Source organism: Triturus cristatus, chromosome 7 (assembly GCF_964204655.1).
Source record: "Triturus cristatus chromosome 7, aTriCri1.1, whole genome shotgun sequence".
In the NCBI taxonomy this organism is placed as follows: domain Eukaryota; kingdom Metazoa; phylum Chordata; class Amphibia; order Caudata; family Salamandridae; genus Triturus; species Triturus cristatus.
In genome coordinates, this window is record NC_140590.1 from 1,586,714,511 (window position 1) to 1,586,736,834 (window position 22,324).

Below are 22,324 nucleotides of genomic sequence, written 5' to 3' on the forward strand. Positions count from 1 at the left end.
ATCCACGGACAAAAGTGGGCACTGAAGACATTAATTCCTTTTTCAGAAATGGATGTTGCCCGGTACAAAACTTGGATAGCTGAGTCAGCGAGTAAGTTGGAAAATGAACGGTTGCTAATTAAAAACCCGCTAGATAAACCCATAACAAGTACTGCAGCAGGGCATCCGACGTCAATTTCAACTTCGGAGCCTGAGGGCAGTGCTCAGAACACTCACCAACACTATCGACAACAGTAAGAACTGGATCTTCAGGCCCAGTAAAATCATTACAGGATTGGTATTTACAGCAAGGCATTGGTAAGTCCAGTGCTGATGCAACGAGAAAAGAGCCCGAAAAAAGATTTGCACCCGTGAACATTGAGCGGGTGGTCCAGGCCTATCTGGATGACCCAACAGAGGTGTACATTGATCAAAACCCATTGAGGTATTGGTATGGGAAAAGGACCCAATGGCCAGTGCTCAGCAGGCTGGTGATAAACTATCTGGCTTGCCCTGTCGCAAGTGTCTCTTCGGAACGTTTTTTCAGTGCTACTGTTTCCATTGTAACAATGAGAAGGACCAGTCTCTCGCCCAAAAACATGGAGAGGTTAACGATGATCAAAATGAATCAGCACTTTATACCACAGAATTACACAATACATGAATCAAGGGAGGAAGATGAGGACGGCGGCTCAGGTGACGGAACTGGTGTATTAGATGATGATTACCTACTTCTGGTTGAACCCCCCCAGAGTTTGAGGACGAGCTATACTTCCCTGACAATTAGGCTTGCACTTCCAGTTCTTACCGTCTTCCTCCCTTATTTTCTTTTATTGGTGTATCTGTCTTTCTGGTTAGAAACTTTGAATCACAACAAATCCATTACCACCATCTTCTAATTGTTTTATTGCCATATACAAGTTTCGGTTGGCTGCATATCACAGTACACTCCTCCGAATCCTGATCCTCCATCCTCCTGAATCTCCCTAAATCCATTGCCCTCATGAAGTCAGGTGATGAGTGGATGATGCAAAATAGAAGAAAAAAGAAAAAATATTTCCTAGTCCCTCCAAAAGAAGTGGAACATGATTGATGATGACTACTATAGCTATCCTCCTTTGTGATCCGAGAGAGACTGCCCATTAACTGAAGATGAGAAGGAACAGGTAATGAATGATGCCATGCATTGGACGCTGACTGAGTGATTTTGTTGTTGTTTGTTGTGCATGAAGTTACTTAATGTGTACTTTATGGAATAATCTACACACTAAAAGTAACTCAAGTCCCATTCCCTTTCTTGTATTTTTAATAACAAATTTGTACTTCTACTGCAGGCTGATACATTGCATTTTGAATATAGGAAGGGGACTCACTCGGTACATGCAGACTGAGTTGAACAACACCATCATGATGACCACAGTGACATAGTATCTTCACAGTCACTCAGTACACGGATCGGAGATGACTGATGGAATAAGTCAGCCTGTTTCATGAGTGGCATAAAATGTAAACAAGTAAACAACAACCATAGCAGACCTAAATGTCTGTGTAGCGGTGGAGTCAAGTGTTGCGGTGGTATGACTGCGGTGCATTGATTTAGTCACTTAAATTGTAAAATGCTATGTTGCTGGATATGTGCTTTGTCCAACTCTTTCAAAAAATGTACGCGAAGGAGGATGTGCAAAGGGTGCCGTCGCCGTGGGCCTGCTCTGTCCTGTTGGTGTTGTAGGTTAATGCTGGAAACAGACTAGAGTAGAGATGATGCATCCATGCCGCCTCGGAAAGTGTTCTTGTTGCACTACACCATAATTTGTGCATTTTTTTCAACTTGGTTTCAATCTCAATATCCCTTTTGTTTTTGCATCTACAATTACAGGCCGGGCCTTACCCTGTGCTATACTTAGGAAAACAATGCACACTTACCTTACCAATGATTCTACATCTGCCAGGCAGGCAGTGGCGTCACCCAAGATTGATGGACGGAGCATCCATGGAAGGGAGGACCAAGAGGAAGGCCGAGATTCAACTCACCATTTGACCAGCATAACACAGTAACAGTATCAACTTTCATCATCTTTTAAATAATTTGATTTATTTTTTTGTCTACAATCATTACAACAGTGTGTTCTTGTTGTTATTACTATTATTATCCTTAGGTTTGCCCTCTGTCTAAAATTCATCCCTACAGATATTTAAAAATGTTGTTTGCTATCTGTAAAAGTAAGCCCGGTAACACTGAACACAAACTGTATGTAATCCGGGTCTCCTTATCATCATCATGCATGCATTTCCTTTTTCTCCCTTAACATATTGATATGGATGTCTACAAAGATTCTGTCGTTTGATGTTTGTCCTTGCGTACTGTTTTTCTTTCTCAAACCTTTCCCCAAACCCCCTTTCCCAACCATTCAACAAACCCTAACCCTCTTCCCCCGGGCTGTGTGACTTATTGAGGTATGAGTACAACTAGAGTTTATAACTCTGTGTACTACTAGGCTATCCCCACCACCATTATGTTTTGTTGTATTTTGGCATATTATTGTTTGCCAATAAGTTCTGTACTGTACTTCATTCTACTACTCCTCGAAGAGTCTCTCTCAGGCTACTAACTGTCTCATTTTCTTTTTTTGCAAATTCTGCTGCCAGTGTCTACTACTACTACTACCACTACCATAACCATGGCATGTTAGGAAAGAAAACCATCATCACCATGCAGCCATCGCTGTGCCTAAGTTAAACATCAAGCAAAGGTAAGAGAAGTTTGGGGGAGGCATAATTAATAATGGAAATGTTTTCATTAATTCAATTTCACACACCCCTTTGAGTCCAGTTGCAGAGTGCCTAGAGTAGAAGAGACTGACAGTACTAGTAGGACAAGTCACTCAGTGAGGGGTGCCGCATCTATCTGTTTCTGTCTTACAAAGTCATCCAATTATTAAAATCAAACACTGGCTGTGGGCGGCCCTGCACCAGCAAGGAAAGAAGGATACAGTGTGATGTAAAACAGTAACCCCACCCAGAAAACATTAACAACATCATATGTAAAGTAGAAATATATTATTTAATACCCTAACAAAAATAAACTATGTATAAAAAATCCCACACCTAACCCACCCCTCTCCCTAACCCCAAACAATGTCCGTAAAGAAAATGTCCAATTGTCCAAAGTAGAAAACCCAACGCCCGATTCCCACCCACCCAAGGATAATTTAAAAAAGGGGCAATGAACAGGGTCTAAGTTCGGCGGGCTTTTTTCAGGAGGACACAAACTTGCTCCTCCGGGCGGGCAACACAGCGCTTCAAGGCGCGGCAGTTGCATTCACAGGGGGGGGGGCAGCACCAATGGAGGGGCGGCGGCGGGCGGCTGCCAGACGGTCGCGCTGTACCACTGGAGGCCTGTGACTGGGGCCCGGGGCATTGGAGGAGGCTGCAGCTGCTGCCGCCTCCTCCTCCTCCTCTTCCAGAACCACCAGCCGACGATATTCAGTCTGTATGGCCTCCAGTTTCCGGCGCCGGGCCTTCGCTGCCAACTCCTTCCGGTCAGGTTTCCCCAAGACTATTGTAAAATATACTCTTAGCAAAGCAGTAAGACAAATTATTTCTACACATAGTGTCACAGTAGCACTAGCAAGCACAGTACATAACATTTGTGGTATGTACTATCTATCCTCCCACTTTCTTGGACTTTAACATTTGTGGGAGTTTCTGGCATTCAACCAACCATGCATCTGACACCTATGCATGCTGCATGCATCCCACAAATCCTTCTCTGCCAGTCATAAATATTACATCTCGCCCGTCCTTCTTCCTTCCACTCTTCTTTCCCTTTTCGTTCAACCCATCCATCAAGGCCATCTGATCTGACTTTTAGTCTTCTCCATAAAACTTTCACAGCTGAGCTGAAATCAGATAGGAGAGGCCATTGGTTACTCAACACTCACCCACTAATGCTTTTACTAATGCTAAGTAAAGGGTGTCTTCAACCGTTCACAACAACCTCTTACTTAGTAAGTCAACTATGCAGTATTATACAGTACACCCTTGCAGTAAGTGTAATGTCAATAAGTAAGGATTAGGAATCTAACTTACCACCGCCTGCCACTGCTGCTGGCTCACCCCCTGCAGCTCCTCCTGCAACTGCCGCCTCCTCCTCTCCTCCGTCAGCAGCCGCGCCGCCTTCGCCGCTGGCCCCGTCACTGGTGGTTGGTAGTGCGCCTTGAAAAAACATTACACATTTTTTAGGTGTCATATCCACCTCCCCCTATTTTTCACTAGCAAGATTGAAAAATGAGTTAATAGTAATACATACATACACAACATACATCACTAGTACAAATCAGGTAGTAGTAGTAGAGTAGACACTAGTAGTTTTATGGTCCCTAGGGTCATTCTAGTCTTTGCTTAGTTAGCCCGAGCCATGCTACCATTTTACCTTTGTGTCTTTTATTTTAGCACACGCGTCATTACCTCGCAGCTTGTTGTATAAAGAGTGACGCCTTTGAGCCCACATGAGCTCATACTGCTACTGTCTAAGCGCTGCGTACAAGGTCAAACAAAGCAAGCCACTTTGTTATGGAGTTCTGGTGTTAGTCCATATTGCTTATCCAAAATGCTACACTTTTTGCCACGACTGAGAAATGCTTGCAATATACTAACGCGCACCATTTTTCTCATAACAGACGGAAGATTCCCTTCTACGAACCAGAGCTTTGCAGAGCTTATGATGTAACCAGTACTAGCTTCTTCTAAGGTGAGGGGTCCACAGAATTCGCTCAGAGATCTTCATTTATAATTTTATATACTCTATATTCCTATTCCTACAAAGGGGATGGTGGTGCTTCCACCACTGTTCACTTATCAATCATGATTTCGCATTTGTTTTCTTCGTTCTATGGACTTGTAGTTGTTGTAAGTGTAACTAAGTGTAACAATGTTTATAGTTTTAATCTTATGCATTTTACTGTTGGTGCTGCATTATAGAACAACGTACAGAGCTTGTCAGTTGCAAATAAAAAATTGTAACGTACATAGACTCGGTGGTATTTGGTGTGGATGGACTTACACGAGTGAGCGAGCGAAAGGAAGGGTGTGCAAACTGTGCATGTGCATTGCTTCCACGACTGAGAGGTCGGGAGTGTTATGTTCTGGGTTGTCTACTCATTGGGTATCTTGGGGGGGTTCGGAGAGCTACTAGTAATGAAACACTATTATAACTAGTCGGGCAGGGGATTGTGGTGGGTTCTGTCCTGGTTGAGGTGTGAGTGTGAGGAAGGTCCAACCTCCCATCACTAACATCCTAATTTCTGTGCAAAGTTCTGTATGTGGAAAATCCCTACAACAGTAGTAGTATGTCCTATCCTATCAAAATAGTAAAATCTGGTTGAGCATTTTGTTGGTGGAAATTGTCGAAAAACATCAAGATTAATAAAGCCTCAAAGATTAAGAAGAATAGAAGGAGTACAAGAGGACAACCCAAAGGACTGAACTCAATGGCTAGAGCTACTGGTGAATCAGAGTTTTATTTAAAACCTTTTAAATAAAGAGTGGCCAACTGGGCATGCTTAGCTACAGACAGACTAATAGTAGTAGTACAGAGAATAATAGTAGAGGCAGATAGAGGCAGGGATTACAAGAATTTAGAAACAGATAGTCTACATCGAAGGGTAATTGTTGGTAAAAAATAGCATTAGGAAACGGAAACAATAGTTCGGGGAAAAAATACGGTGCAGTAAAAGTTAGTAAATAAGAATTATTAATATTAAAAACAGGAAGACTTACTGGGGCCAGCAGAAGAGCCCTCGTTCTGGCCCTCCTGTCCGACTGGAACTGCTCCCGCCGACTCTGCCCCCGTCTTCTTGCCCCTGGGTGCTGATCATGAAAGATATAAGAAAGAAAGAGACAAACATTGATGATTGTTTGAAATATTTTTATAAGACTGTCAAAAAAACATTTGTGTAAACAACAATTGCAATAAAATTGACCTATCTAATCTGGTTGACAAGTAGTATCTGGGGATTCATGGACCAACTAGTTATTATTTATCTACACTAATCCAGTGTTCCATTCTGATTCCAGAATACTAACTAAGCCTAAGTAGTACGTACCACCTGACCTAGCCTACCTATTCCAGGCGGGCCAATTGTACATTAAGTAAGCAGTTCCACTTCTTTTAGTCCTCAAAAATGCATAAATGGAGGACATATGCCTGTATTTTTGCATACACAAAATTGTTGGTTGGTTGATGCAGATGTTCTGCTAGTGCTAAGCCTATTACCACTCACTGAACAAACTACAAAAGGTTCTACTAAGGACTGGGGTGAGCACTAGCAGCACTCAGCAGCATGTGACGTAACAGAGGGGGTGTCACGCGTCGCAGACCACTAAAAAATTACAAACTTATAATAAGTAACTAAACCTAAGTATCAATCCACCCCTATCTCTTAGTGACAGGACAAAGGAAGGACTAGAGTCACTCTAGCATTACCTAACTTAAGTTTTCTAAAATAAACTCTTACATAATCACGCAAAACGATTGCAAACGCAAAGTTGTAAATAACAAGATTAGTAGCGCAGAGCACCTGTGTCATAACAATCACAGAAGACTTTTAAACGTAAATTACCTGTAATGTAAGCAGCCGCATTCTTGCTGGTCGGTAAATAAATATATTTGCAATATATAACACAGAGCAGAGGAACAGACACAAAGTAGTAATAATTAAATAGCTACTCACCAAGACCCGAGACCTCCACTCAGGTCCTGCTCCCGATCCAGGATATCGGACCACCGGTGCGTCAGCTGGTTCTGGCTGCGCCAGACACCTTTCCCAACAGCTGCCGACGCTCCCGGAGCCCGTACCCAGACCCAGGCCTGCCGCTGCTGCCTGGGTTAAGGGAAGGTGGCGCTGCACAAAAAAAACCAGTGCGGCCAACTCCACCTCCCCAAATAAGGCCCATGCCTGCACCCCTTGTGGGCGCCGCGGCTCAGGCTGCGAAGCGCCCTGTGGCCCTTTGCCATGGTTCTGGGGTAGGCGGGGGCGGAAAAGAAAAAATTAAAAAAGTATGTAAAAGAAATTAAAAAAGCAGGTAATAGAAAAAGAGTGAAAAAGTAGACAAAAACAAAAAATATAGAATCAGGAAAATAGAGAGAGAGATAATAAATAAAAAAGATTAAAAAAAAGTTTGCAGAAACAAAGGATTGAAAAGATAGAGAGAGGATTGAAAAGCAGGCCCCAGAACAATAGCATAGAGTGAAAAACAAGATGGCCGCGCCCATTGCAACCGCATGGGCAAGTTCGCGAGATATTTTCCCCCCTAGCAAACAAAAAGCGTCGCGAACATGCAACACGCGTTCCCGAACAGGAAATACCTATCGGGAACAAGCGCGAGCATGCATTGCGCAACCCGAAACAGGAAATAGCATTGCGAGCGGGCGGGACAAGTGAATACAAGATGGCTGCGCCCATTAGCAACCGCATGGGCAAGTTAGCGACACATTTCCAACGCGATCACGCAAAAAACATCGCGAACAGGCAGGACAAAAAATTCTGCATCTTCGCGATATTTCCGCGTGTTCGCGGAGATTTTTAGCGTTTTCGCGAAGATTTGCGTAATGCGATTAATCAATTTCCGCTCACCCTTAGTACATACACAAGTACTGGGAATTACCGAACAGATTTAGATGTAGGAATGGGGACACTGAAGTTTTTCTCAGCAGTTCAAACTGTGAAAAGTGCTTTAAGTAGGTCCTTAGTTTGCAAGGACAAATTGCTTCACGGGCCTGTAATGCTTCGGTTGCAAACTTGTCCTGTTACTTTAAGGTTTCCCCAGCTGCCGTGATTCATACGGTGTTCGAGCTGATCTTGAATGGGAGCTATTTGATGCTGAATGATCAAGGCTGTTGTGGGATGGTAACGATGCATATCTGGTCACAGTAAGTTTCAGGGTTACTTGTTGTATGCAAGTATCGTTTCCACCGGCCCACACAGTTATGGAGGCAATGCTATGGCCTTTATTGAATGTTTCCTTTATGCAGTTTGAGTCCCTGAGCAGACTGAAAGCCATGTTTTTTCAGAAAGATGTGGCTTTAACCTCAGCCCAAGAGGCGTTTGAACTCCAGGTTGCATGGTCATCATCTGAGATACAACCACTAGTTCATACGAACTCCCTGCTCCATTTAAGGGAAATGGTTCATCTTATCTTTAACATGTCTGATATGGAGAGGATTGTGCACCTCTGTTCTGGACTGTTGAGCACCTTTCAGACAATCTTCGTCATTTCAGCAATCATACACTCCATATTGGGAAGCGTTTTTGGAGGGCTTCCGCTGGTCCTACTACTTGTAGTGGGCATCCTGGTTTTAGTTTTCCTGCTTCGCAATGGACGTCCCAGTTCATCGAGGGATGGAAAAACCACTGCTGGTACGGCATTGTTGTGAACGCATGGTGCTCCATCTGGGCACACCTCGGCTTCGGGTGCTAAGTGAGCATTGGTTCCTATCGCTCAGACCAGTCTGGTTTACCTGCATCTTGCCTGTGTTCCGCTGCCTATTATGCGGATACAAATGCATGTTGGACCTGTGTCTGACCCTTCCACCGGTTGTGCCACCGGACATAGATGTACTACTGGACCCCTCAAAGACCCACGTGCATCAGTGTCCTCAGCGTATTGATGGCATTCTTAGAGCCTCCCCTGGATGCTTCAGCTACTGGTGGAACGGACAATGGCTCTACAACAGGCTCACAGGTGTCCAGTGCGTCCTCAGCGGCTGCTGTGGGAACCAGAGATGATCACCTTTGCTCCATTGACCTAATACAAGAGACATGGACCGTCGTCTGTGAATGTGAGCGACAGTGATGGTGCATCTCCCACACAGGACACATAAAGATTTGGCTCTCCATGTGATGGGAACAATTCAGCCTTTTTTCTAGAAGAAGCCAAATTGGAATGAGAAACATTGTTTTGTTTTATTTTTCTTCTGCTCTAACTGAGGCACCATGGCTTTCAATGTGCTCGGTCAGTCTAATCATATATTGATTCTCAAGTGGACTTGAAGAGCTTTAGAATTTTAATAGCATCTTTTTTCAGTTATATCACATGTTTTTAGATGTTTTTAGACACTTGTTTTATGACAATGTTTTTATGCTTTTTAGCAGGCTTATTTTAGCATTAGTAACCCTGTGGACCTTCATATGAGGAGTGGGTGTTATGTTTCCTAACCTAAACCTAAGTAGCAAAGCGACCTTTTACCCACATTTGTTATACCTTGCTCTGCATAACGGTTCTAGCAATGACCTTGTACCCAGTTATGTGCTGAATAAATGTCAATTGGTTTCCTTGAAACAAGCCTCATTTATTATGCATGAGGATTTTTAGCATCATATCTTGAGCAGGATTTTAACATACTCTGTACAAAAATCATCGCTATCTTCATCCTTGGGTGACAGGGTTACTTAGCATAATTACAAAGATTGATTTAGGCTAATCTGCATAATAGTACTCACAGCATATTGATTGTGGTAGAACACAGAGGTTACCTTTTTGGTATAAAAGAACCACATCTTCACTAGGTAAAGGGAGGAGACACTTCTACGCTGACACTAGCATGGAGGTCCCTGCACGCTGAGGCTTCAACACGCAGCGGTCTGACATCCCTTTCGGGTGTCCCAACTCCTGACCAAGATGGGGTCCTTCATTCTCTACCATCAGGTAATTGGGTTGACTCTTTCCTGGGGAATTCTTGGCTTCACACCCACATAGATTGCTAGGTACATTGAGGTACACTTTGGTAGGATACGCCTCGTGGGAGTACGCTAAAATTACTCTTTTTATATATGCCTGCATATATTCGTTGCTTAGCACCATGAAAGAAATGTATCTACTGTTTACTCTGTTGGTGCTTGTAATCTCTTACATTTGCTTCTGTCTATTGATTGTTGCAGCAAACATGTTTTATCCTAGAATGGCGCAGGTTCAATGAATTCTTATTGAAAACGTCCCCAACGTTTATTCTGTGTATCTCTCTGAGACGAAGTGAGCACGATTGACTGAGCAAAAAGTACTGTACTGTTTCCACGATCCCTGAAGGGTCAAGGGTTGTCATGTTCAATGGTTGCCAGAAACTATTCTGTCCTTGGTAGGGTTTGGGGGCTTATAGTGGCACTGTGAGCTAGCTGGTCTATCGGCTGACATATCCTGTGGGGGTGTCTGTAATCAGTCTAGACACCAATCCCTTGGTTTATGTTGTTCATCAAAATCTCAGATACTATGTATTTTTAGGAACTGCACGACATATGGAGTAAGGGTGGGCAGAGTTGGTGGAGTGACACTACGCGGAATTCCACGGAGTTGCCTAAAACCTCAGTGGAATTCCGCTCTGCTCTGCCCTAACTATGCATGCAGACAGTAGACCTGGAGGTTTCCTGACCCCCAGACTGCCACCTTCTTTACGGCTTACCTGGATCTGGCGTTCTTGGTGCTCGGACTGTCCTCTTCCTGTCTCTTCGTCCTCTGTGGTGCAAAACCCCTACGCAGTACGACTTGGGAGGACTGCGCAGCGCACGCATGCGCAGTCTTCCCAAGTCATACAGCGTAGTGTTTTTGCACCGCTAAGGACATGTAGACAACCAGGAGGTGGACAGCCCGGTCACAGAGAAATTCAGATCCAGGTAAGACTCCTTATTTTCTCTTTCTAGGGGTGGGCAGCAGGGGCAAACTCTGCAGAATTGGAGATTTTCCTGAACACCGTGTTCCCAGCAGAGCATGGAGTTGGCAAAACTCAGCAAACTTCGCTCCCTTAATATGGAGCACTCAGGAGGGCTAAAAGAATTTCTAGAAGTGAAGAAAAATATGGTAAAACTGAAGAGATTATTAAGAGATTTGAACTTAGGGGTGCAACAGGGAGACATTATATACAGCAACGAAGAAGGTATTGAACTCTAGCAGAGAGGAAATTCTATTCAAAAGTAAAAAGAAGAAACGCTCCACAGGTGACAGTTGTAGGCTTATCACCACATTTCACACATGACATGAGAAAGTGAGAGCCATATTGGGGAAACATTTGCATTTATTAAGAAATTATCCCATAATTAGGAGTGAGGTACCTAGAGGACCACGTATGACTTTTAGGAGAGACAGATCTATGAGAGGCCTATTGGTCAGATGTGATGTTAGGTCAGAAAAGCAACTGTGGTTGAACCCCACACCTTGTAAAATGCAGGAAGTGCAAAGCGTGCAAGAATGGGGAAAGCTTGATAGATATCGGGATCCCAGGCATGGGCAAAAATAAAAATGAAGGGACACTTTAATTATAAAAGAGAATATGCAGTATACACATTCAGTTGTCCCTGTCCCAAAATATATGCGGGTAGCACCACATTACCCATACATAAGAGAGTTCTGAAACATCTGAGAGCGATTAAGAATTTGGACATTACCTATCCAGTAGCTAGACACTTTCACGGTGTGCATAATGGAGATAAGTGTGGACCGAAATATAGTGTGATAGATGACATAACCTGAAATATACAAGGTGGAAATAGGGAAACACAATCACAAATATTAAAGCCTAAGTATATGCTGCCAATGGAAAGTAACAAACCCAGAGGTTTGTATTGTGATGAAGAGTTATATGTTCACTTGTGATTCTTTAAGACCTGTCAATCCCAGTGCAACTGAACTGGAGATTTGATACAGATAAATCTTCAAGGCATTTACAAAATTGTAATAAATCTCGCAATTTGCAAGTATGTTTTTTTTGTCTTTTCAGGTTTTCTTTGTTAACGTTTTTAATGTTTATTTATTCTAGATGGCTCATCTTTGTGAGCATCCCTGAATGCTGTGGACAATCTCCTTGATATTGCCAAACAGCTAATATTTCTGGGCATTGCCCGCTTGGACCCAACTGTGTATATGGGAAGTGGCAAGGAGCAAAATTTGTCTCTTTTTTGTGGACTATTGTGAATGAGCTGGTAATATTTGCTCTTAAATTATATATGCCCACTGGGGCAGGATTGTGTTGCCTACTTAGCAAGGGAGAGCATCTGTGTATGAATATTTCACACTGATTTGATATATTGTATGACTTGAAAATTATTTATAACTGAGTGTATTTAATCAGCTACAAATAATACATTTTTCAGCTGGGATTGAGGTGCCCATGTACATTGTTTTTGTAAAGCATACTAGTTCACATGACTATTTAAATGAACACAAGACTGCATCACACATTGTGACCAAGGTTGTTGCACAGCCAAAATGGTTCGATGCTAGATACCCGCATTATGACGCAATAAATTTCACTTGCACCGTAATTAAGTGGTATTACCTTGGTATCAAGGGTTTGGTCCCGATAGAGGAACAATCAATCATATGAACTGAAATATTGCCTTTAATAATATCATGCATGCTAGAAGAACCCCTTTGGAAATGGTTCTGGATAATACAGACAAGGCCTTTGACAGAGTAAATTGGATTTATTTATGGAAGCTCAAGAAGAGAATGGTGTTTGGGCCTAGCTTTTTCAAATCTATGCAGATCCTTTAAAAAAGCATAAGGAATGCTCATAGTACCTAACAAGCCTGCCCCGTTCCTTTATGCTCTTCGCCTTACATTTAGAACCCTTTGTAAAAACATTTACCCTACAGCAGTATACAACCACTAGGATATACAGAGTATTCAACCAAGATATTAGCTTATGTAGATAATGTTTTTATTACATTGGCTGCAGACATATCCATGGAAGTGCAAGCAATAGAAAGAGAAGCCAAGATTATTTTAGGAAATATCTGTGTGTCTGCCAAACTGTAAAAAATAACTCAGATTCTGGCAAATGAATATTGTTTCAATAGTGAAATATTTACTTTCAACACCAGTAACAGTCTATAAGTAGTTCGCTTCCTAAAAGTTTCCAACAGTGGTCTAATCAGCAACTAGAGAACTAACATTCTGTATTTATTACAAAGATGTGGCACATCTGAAGACAACTTGATGGAATCACAGTTAAAACCTAAAGCATTCGCTTCAGAAATTAACAAAATGATGGGATTCTTTTTGACATAAAAATTATGGTATGGGCTCTAGAAAGCTAAAATGAGCACACTTTTTCTATTAGTTCTCAAATATATTCTGCATCCATTTCAGTAAAACATTCTGACATGCAGACTGAAAAGTACTTTCAACAGCAAAAGAGTTTCAGTTAGCTCCCTTTATGGTAAAGCTGCAGCTTTATCATCAAGCTCTAATGAGCAACTAGTACTGAAATTGTATATTTATAATGAAAGTGTGGTACACCTGGGTGCCATCCTGATGGAATCAAAGCTGTAATACTGAAAGCATTTCCTACAGAGGATACTGCAGTAAATTAATGAAATGAGGCGTTTCTTTAGGAATTATGGTTAGTGCTCTAGAAAGCTAAAATGAGGTTGCAAATTTCTACGAGTTGTCAACTATCTTCCTCATCCATTTCTGTAAAACATTCTGGCATGCATGTTTTTCCAACATGAGCAGCAGTCTGTCAGGTGACTTCTTAGTAATCAATTGCAGCATTGCCACAGAGTTCTGAAGAAAACAAGTGTCAACATTATGCATTCAAAATAAAAGTGAGATACTCCTGAACGCCATTTTGTTGGAACAGGAGGCGTTGAATTTAAAGCCTTTCCTGAGGAGCAGGCTGAAGCAAATGGGCCCTGAAATGTTAACGCAGACATGAACCCAAAGGGTTAAAATGTGAGGTTCATTAAGGTGAAACTGAGTTGGAACCTTTGGTATGAATTTAGGATTTGTTCTCAGTAAAACATAGTCCTCTGTAAATCGCAGGTAGGGTTCTCTTAAAATGAAACTTGGATTTCACTTACTCTCCTTGAAGAGGTAAGGGCCAGAAGCAATGCCACTTTCCAAGTGAGAAACTTAAGCTCAATTTTGTGAACTGGCTCAAACTGTGTTTTCATTAATTGTGATAGGACTACATTGAGATGCCATTCTGGCGGAGGAAGCCGAATGGGAAGAAATGTCCTGAATAATCCACCATGAATTGCTTGATAATGCGAGAGGAACAAAGAGAAGAAGCATCGGAAGTGCGCTTGTATCGGGTGATGCCAGCGAGGTGGACCCTCACTGATGCGTATCAGTGTAAGCAAAGATTCCCGACCATCTTATCGAAAACGCATTCCCCCATGAGCCCCTCTGAGGTTCCCTGCTGGCAAAGAACCCGCATTTTCAGTTCTCTTGGGATGCAAAGAGGTCCAAGTTGGGGGTTCCCCAAGTCCGGAAGATGGAGTCGAGAATCAACTGATCGGGTTCCCACCCGTGACATGTTTGTCCTATTCAGCTCAAGGTGTATGCTAGGTTGTTTTTCAAACCTGGAAGATGTTCCGCCTTGATGATTATGCTGTGTAGTAACATCCACTTCCAGATCTTTTGAACTTCCAAGAATAGAATTGGAGACCTCGTTCCTTCCTGCTTGTTGAGATGGTGAATGCAGGTAGTATTGTCTGTACGAATGAGGACAGAGGATGCTTGTATTCTTGGAAGAAATTACTGAAGAGCTAGGAAAATTGCCCTCAATTCCAGGAAGTTGATGTGCATCTTGGAGAGAGAGAGACCCCATTTGCCGCTTACTTGAAGGTCTTGAAGGTGGGTCTCCAAGCCTACAAATGAAGCATCTGTGTTCAGGACAAACTCTGGACGTAGAGAGAGGAAAGTCAGGCCCAAAGAATGATTGCTGGCGGACTGCCACCAAGGAAGTGCTCTTTTCATGACCCTAGTGATCTGAATAATGTCCTCGAATGAACCGGTCACCTGAAGCAATTGCTTGTCTGATTGCTCCTGGAAAGGTCTCATCCTGAGACGTGCATGGGGAACCATGAGGATCGACGAGGACATGCTGCCAAGAAAGGATTTAAGGAGACAGACAGAAGTTAACTCTTTTTTCGATAGACTGTGAGCCAACGATAGTATAGTGTTTTGCCTTTCTGTGGATGAGAATGCCTTGTTTTGGAGGGTATCCAATGTCGCTCTGAGAAAAGTTATCCGTTGAGAAGGAGTGAGAATTGATTTTTGGTAATTGATTGCAAGCCCTAGAGAGTGAAGAGAAGGAGCCTTCACTAGCCAATCATTGAGATAAAGGAAGATCTGCAGGACTTGCCATTGTAGGAGTGATGCCACAGGGGCTAAACATTTGAAAAACACCACAGGAGCTGAGCGGAGGCCAAAGGGGAGAACTAGAACTGATAGTTTGCACCTGCCACAGTGAAATGGAGGAACCAAATTGGATGGATAGGAATATGGAAATACGCATCCTGTAAATCCAGTCTGGCCATAAAATCCGAATGGTTCAGAAGCTGCAGTATCTCCTGGGGACTTACCATGCGTAAAGATTTTTTCTGCAGATATTTGTTTGCTTTCTGGGGTCCAGAATGGGACGCCATTCTCCTGACTGCTTCTTCACCAGAAAAAAGTGGGAGTAGAAGCCCATTCCCCTTTGAGACCGTGTAACTGCTTCTATGGCTCCTTTATGTAGTATGATGAATGCCTCCTTCTTTAGTAACTGAAGATGGGATTGTAAAGATTTTTGGGGTGGATGAGGAGGTGGTACTGTGACAAACTCCAGGGTATGGCCATATTTTATTATATCCATGACCCATTTGTCTGTGGTAATGTTTTGCTATGGACTGAAATAGAGTAAGATGCGAGCCCCTCTGGCTGGAATGATAGGGGAGAGAGCAGAGGGCGCCGGGACATTATCACTGTTTCCTAACATCATCCCTGGACTGTACAGGTTGTTTAAGTCTGGGTTACTTTAGAATGGAAGGAGCACCAGAAAAGTTCAGGAGAACAGATTAAGTCTGTCACTCGTCTTTATTCAAAAAGATGTATTAAAACCGGCACTCAGCCAACGCGTTTCATTCCTTGTGCAGAAGGAACTTCATCAGGGCTTAATAAGTAAAGTAGGATGTTCACAATAAGTCCTAATATAGTGCAGGAATATTGCCCAGGAATTCAAATCGCATAAAGAGAAAATTAATCAGATCCCAGCTCAAATTCTTAATATATAACGCAGAAATTTCACAGTAGATCTTTGTATTAAGTAGAAGGGTTGTCCAAGTGTAAGAATCTCAATGAGGGGAACATAAGTCCGATCCCAGCTCACATTCTGTTCAAGACGAAAATCCCGATAACGACATGGTGGCTGGCAGCAAAACAGTCTGGGTTGCCTGGAGTATGCGGCCTGTGGTGGTGCACAATATGCCTGCTGATGTTGGTAGGAAGGGCGAAATGAGTTATAGGTCTGGGGTTGGTGTTTTTGGTAACCCCCATGAAATGAATATGTCTCTCTACCACAGACTCCATGAAAGGGGCTCTTCCTGTATTGGAGGGTGTCCAAAGCTTTGGCAGTCTCAGTGTCTGCCTTAATGGTCTGTAAGGCGTCATCAATATGCTTACCGATAAGCGCATTGCCATCAAAAGGTATATATTCAGGATTTTGCTTTGCACCTCAGGGCAAAATGTAGTTACCCTCAACCAGCCTTGCCATCTAAGAACCGCTGCTCCAGCGAGCTGACGAAAAGACAGGGAAGCCACATCCATGGACGCATCAATGATCTCTGAGGCAGATCTTTCGCCTTCTAGAAGAATCTTTCTCGCCCACATATGAAGCGATATTGAACAACATTTGGCGGTCAAATCTTCTTGATAGCGCTAGCGCATTGGCTGCAATCCCATTAGTCATCAGTTCCTATTGTGTCTGTGTCATCGACGAAGACATAATAGGAACTGATGACGTAATCATCGTCGCCATCGTCGTCGATGTGGAAACTGTCGTCGTTGTGTTCGACGAAGAGGTGGTCGTCGACGGAAAAACGTAGTCGACGAGGATGTAGACATCGATGAGGAAGTCGTCATCGACTGAGTAGACATCGTCGATGAGGAAGTCATCGGCGGTGAGTGTACCTTTTCCGTCGTTAGAGGCATCATCGGTGGAGCCACTGTCGATGGTGCAGCAGAAACCTTTGTCAGCGATGGTTTTTTCGACGACGTGATTGTCGACGACGATGCAGGGGAAACATGCACTGATGGTGATTTCTGCATTGACGAGGACCCAGAGGATGATGCCGTCGACGATACAAGTTTTTAAGAGACTGTAAGCTTCATAGATGGCTCTGAAGAGGGATTCTCATATTTAGAGGTCAGATGGCCTTTCTCCTTAGTAGGAAATGGATGCTTTCCTTTTCAGGACCTGCTGCTTCATGACAGGTTTTTTTTAAGCTCCTTTATTATCCTCAGAAGGCTCTTGAGGCCTCTCTCTCCTCTTGGATCGATGGGTGGAGGGAGTGGACTCTAAGCACAGTCTACCCATGAGTGAAGACTGTGCATAGTAAGGGCTTGCCCACCTAACAGGACTTAGGTCTATTAGTGTCTGTATGAAGTGGTTTGTACACACAGTCTGTGCACTAAGAGCCGATTGTTCATAGTAGTGTCTTGCCACCAATGGGGCTTAGGCTTCTGGAGAGTGTGGGCCTTATGCACAGTCTTCTCAATGTGCACAGACTGTCTGTAGAATGGGCTTGCCCACATAATGGGCCTTCATCATGTATTCAAAGTGCACTCTCTGCAAAGAGCTTTATACAGCCCGAAGGCTGTGCTTTATTTCTGGTCTCTCCCAGTCCCATGGAACTTCAGGAGGAGCCTCATTGGAGCCGCACTCATCGATGAAGGAACGAGTACGATAATCCTGCAACATGTCTTGCAATTCTTGAAGTAATGCCACAGGCAGGTGGAACATGGGTTCATGAACAGGTTCCATGTATTTCATCTTTATATGTGGAGTGTGAAAGTCCCGATACTTGATGTGAAGCTGAGAGGGGCTTTGAGCAGGGCCAAGCATGTCATCTTCATCAGACTCTTCCAAGAATGTTGAAGGAGGTAAATGCGAAACCACTGAAGGATTTTGAAGAGAATGCCTTGTCAATGATGTCGTCGACGAGAACGTCTTCGACAGATACAATGGTGTAAGTTGTAATGTCAACGGACGCTTGAGACCAGGTGTAGCATAAAGTGTTGTAAGCTTCGTCGACAGCAGTGATGTCTGTGTCATCGACGAGGACATAATAGGAACTGATGACGTAATCATCGTCGCCATCGTCGTTGATGTGGAAACTGTCTTCGCTGTGGTCGACGAAGAGGTGGTCGTCGACGGCAAAACGTAGTCGACAAGGATGTAGACATTGATGAGGAAGTCGTCATCGACTGAGTAGACATCATCGATGAGGAAGTCATCGGCGGTGAGGGTACCTTTTCTGTCACTAGAGGCATCATCGGTGGAGACGCTGTCGACGGTGCAGCAGAAACCCTCGTAAGCGATGTTTTTTTCGACGACGTGATCGTCGACGACGATGGAGGGGAAACATGCCCTGATGGTGATTTCTGCATCGAAGAGGACCCAGAGGATGGTGCAGTCGACGATACAAGTTTTTTAGAGACTGTAATCTTCATAGATGGCTCTGAAGAGGGATTCTCATATTTAGAGGTCAGATGGCCTTTTTCTTCAGTAGGAAATGGATGCTTTTCTTTTCAGGACCTGCTGCTTCATGACAGTTTTTTTAAGCTTCTTTATTATCCTCAGAAGGCTCTTGAGACCTCTCTCTCCTCTTGGATCGATGGGTGGAGGGAGGGAACTCTAAGCACAGTCTACCCATGAGTGAAGACTGTGCATAGTAAGGAGCCTGCCAACCTAATAGGACTTATGTCTATTAGTGTCTGTATGAAGTGGTTTGTACACACAGTCTGTGCACAAGGAGCCCGATTCACAGAACTAACTTAAGACAAAATCCTAAACTTACTACCTTTGGTATTCACAGAAGGCATTTAGTAGTAGTAAAGTTAGGATTTTGTCTTAAGTCTGTCTTAAGTCTGTCCTAAGTGTGTCTTAAGTCTGTCCTAATTTTGTCTTAAGTCTGTCTTAAGACTGTCTTAAGTTTGTCTTAAGTCTGTCTTAAATCTGTCTTAAGTCTGTCTTAAGTCCGTCCTAAGTTTGTGTTAAGTATGTCTTAAGTCTGTCTTAAGTCTGTCTTAAGTCTGTCCTACTACTTTTGGTATTCGCAGAAGGCACTTAGTAGTAGTAAAGTTAGGATTTTGTCTTAAGTTTGACCTAAGACAGACTTAAGACAAACTTAGGACAGACTTAAGACAGACTTAAAACAGACTTAAGACAGACTTAAGACAGACTTAAGACAGATTTAAGACAAAATCCTAACTTTACTACTACTAAATGCCTTCTGTGAATACCAAAAGTAGTAAGTTTACGATTTTGTCTTAAGTTAGTTCTGTGAATCGGGCCCTAAGAGCAGATTGTTCATAGTAGTGTCTTGCCACTAATGGGGCTTAGGCTTCTGGAGAGTGTGGGCCTTATGCACAGTCTTCTCACTGAGCACAGACTGTATGTAGAATGGGCTTGCCCACATAGTGGGCCTTCATCATGTATTCAAAGTGCACTCTCTGCAAAGAACTTTATACAGCCCGAAGGCTGTGCTTTATTTTTGGTCTCTCCCAGTCCCACGAAACTTCAGGAGGGGCCTCATTGGAGCTGCACTGAGTCCCGTGGGACCATGACAAAATTGATTAATTTTTTTTATATTGCAGTCCCACAAGTGCTAGGTTGTCTGTCACCTCCCAGACTGTTCGCAGCCTGGCCTGAGGTACCGACGGATAGAGCGGTGCCTCTTCCTCCGAGCAGTCAGCCGGGTGAGGTGAGGCGGTTCTCCCACACAAAGCTGGGAAAGAAGAGGTGATTCCTACCTTCCAAATACTAGGTCCGGTTATCTGGTAGGGTGGCTATTGCCACAGACTGGTCGGACCAGTATATATATTATCATTTGTTATAAAAATTGTCTTATATATACACTTGCACGATTTGCGTTCATTTTGCAGTAGCTATCTTTATCTATTCCTTATTTTTTGAGGTCCTGAAGAAAGCCGGCTCGAGTGACCCATACGGCTGAAACATGTCGACCACAATTGTATTTAGTTAGGAATTAGTCTATATATCTTCAGACTATTAGGTGATTTTAGACATGACACTTGGACACACTTACAATAAATATAGTTTTTTGCCCCAGTAGTCATTTTTAACTAGCACATGCACTAGAGCACTGCCCACACACATATATATATTTTTTGGAGTTCACATAGTTGGAACATACATCTGGTTAAGAGTTTCTTCAGGAGTATCAGGGTCAGGTTCCCAGCAGGGCCTGTCGGCTCAAGACCATGGCCTGAATCCTGTTCTCCTATAGGTCCAGATGACGAGGCTCCGCCATTAAGGGTGGGCTGATGGACTCTATAATCTTACCGATTTATGAACAAACTATCTGATCTCTTAGGTTTCTATTTTTAGTCTCACTGTCTCAGCAGGTATCTGTTTAGTTTAAATAGACTGAGTATCTCATGTTAGTTGTCAAGTCTTTGAATGGGGATTGGAGATTGCTCAGTCTTTAATTATTTTCCCTATGACCCTTCTGTACATATGTTTGTTAGGTTGTCTGGGTATCCTTACCCTGCCCCCTTATGTCATATTTTTCTTTTTTAGGACTCAAGGGCCAAGTCCCAGATTACTGTAGTACTGTAATATATTTATATATGTTATTAGATACTGCCTTCAGATTTGGGCATTAGTTTCGCATTATGGCCATGCAGGTAGTCATCTGATACTCTACCCTTAGAAACTGCTGATTGAAAATATGTCAGCCTTCATTGCGCTTAAAGCTTAAATTCCACAATATTACTTAATAATTAGCATTTTAATGTGCCTTACCAATGGCAGAAAAATCAATTACCTGACCATTATACTATATGACAGCTGAAACAAGCCTTCTTCTTTCCATGTGGTGTGTGATCTCTCTGGGTCATCAAGTAAAACATTTTTGAGATTGGAAAACATGGACTTCGTAAGGGCAGGCAGGCTTTTGTTTTGCAGATGTCTAGAAATAAAACAATTAAAAATCAATGTAAATTTACATTCACTTTTTGATAAGCACCTCCTGCAAATCCAACACAACCTTTGTGCAACTCTAATTAAAAATTAATGACATAGAAATATTTCAACCCTATCTCAATAGGTTCCTTTTAATGATACATACAAATGTTTTAACTCTGTACTTTCCTCAATTACTTGAAGATATTCTTCAGGAGCAGATTACTTGATATATTGGTTTCAGAAATGGGCAAGAGGGGCTTGGACACAAACTAAGAAGAAATCACAAAAAGTAGATTACCATGCTAGAAATCTATTGCAAAATAGAAAGAAAATATACTTATTATAAACTGAGTTGTATAGTTGTGATACAAAGAGATTGAGGTGACATCAACCAAACTCCCCTTAGACAAAAATTAGTAATATATTGGTGTGAACCCCATCCATACAGGGGGCACATCCAGCATGATTCCATTAGCCCCAAGGGGTATTTGCTTATTTCCTCCTGCCTTCTTTGGTGAAAAGGAAAGCAGACAGGTGCAGGGCCAAACTGGGAACCCAAAGCAGTCCTGGCAAATTATGCCAGACCAGCCCATGTATGGTGAATAGCAAAGGGCAGTGAGCTCCCTATCAAGACAATTTGGGGGGAAATTGTGCATTTGTCCTTATATATTAACTTAAATTCGCTTTTGATGCATAGTAAAGGTTGACCTTACTGTGTACAAGGATTTAACAATATTGGTTGGGGCCTCTTCAATGATTCCCTCACTATCACCCTCCAAAAATGCCTCAGCTCTCCATAGTCCCTCTCCCACATGTATTTTATTTGTTTTATAACACCTCTCATACCCATGTAGGGTATCGGAGCACTTTATATCACACGCACATGCAGAGGCAATGAATGATACATGTGTAGATCAGTGCATAAAGCATGTTACGTAAGAAAAAGATCTACAAGGTGTAGGAGTCACGTGCCATCCAGACTGGTAAGCACTTTTTAAGAGTGCTTTGTCTGGAGAGCAAAAACTCAGGATTCAGAACATAACACAGTGGTTAGGGTTGACTTTAAAAGTAAGAAATTATTTCTAACCAAAAAAACCTCTTTTAGCAACACCAGGACAATGAAAGACTGGGGAAAACATAACTTTCTAACCTGTACCATGCAGAGTGAATGCAGCTCTTTGATTGCAATTCATATGTCACTGTTCTAGATTACAATTGTAATTTATGAGCTACACAGTAGTCAATGTAACAAAAGCAGTAACCCACTGAGCTATGCACATAAGAAAATAAGTTACTATCTGTAACTATAGTTCTCCAGTATTGGATTTTTTTATAGATTCACGTGCTTGAATCATTCCCTTTCGAGATGGAAGTCCCTAG

General features: G+C 42.7%; 1 protein-coding gene across 1 annotated transcript in view; it reads right to left on the reverse strand.

The window, feature by feature from the left end:
• The window catches only part of PTGIS (prostaglandin I2 synthase), a 1,212,186-nt gene that overhangs the window by 850,965 nt on the left and 338,897 nt on the right, over positions 1–22,324 (reverse strand). Inside the window, exon 4 of the mRNA XM_085619439.1 lies at positions 20,805–20,948. Within this exon, the coding sequence (XP_085475565.1) occupies positions 20,805–20,948 (144 nt within the window). The remainder of the gene's footprint in view (positions 1–20,804; positions 20,949–22,324) is intronic.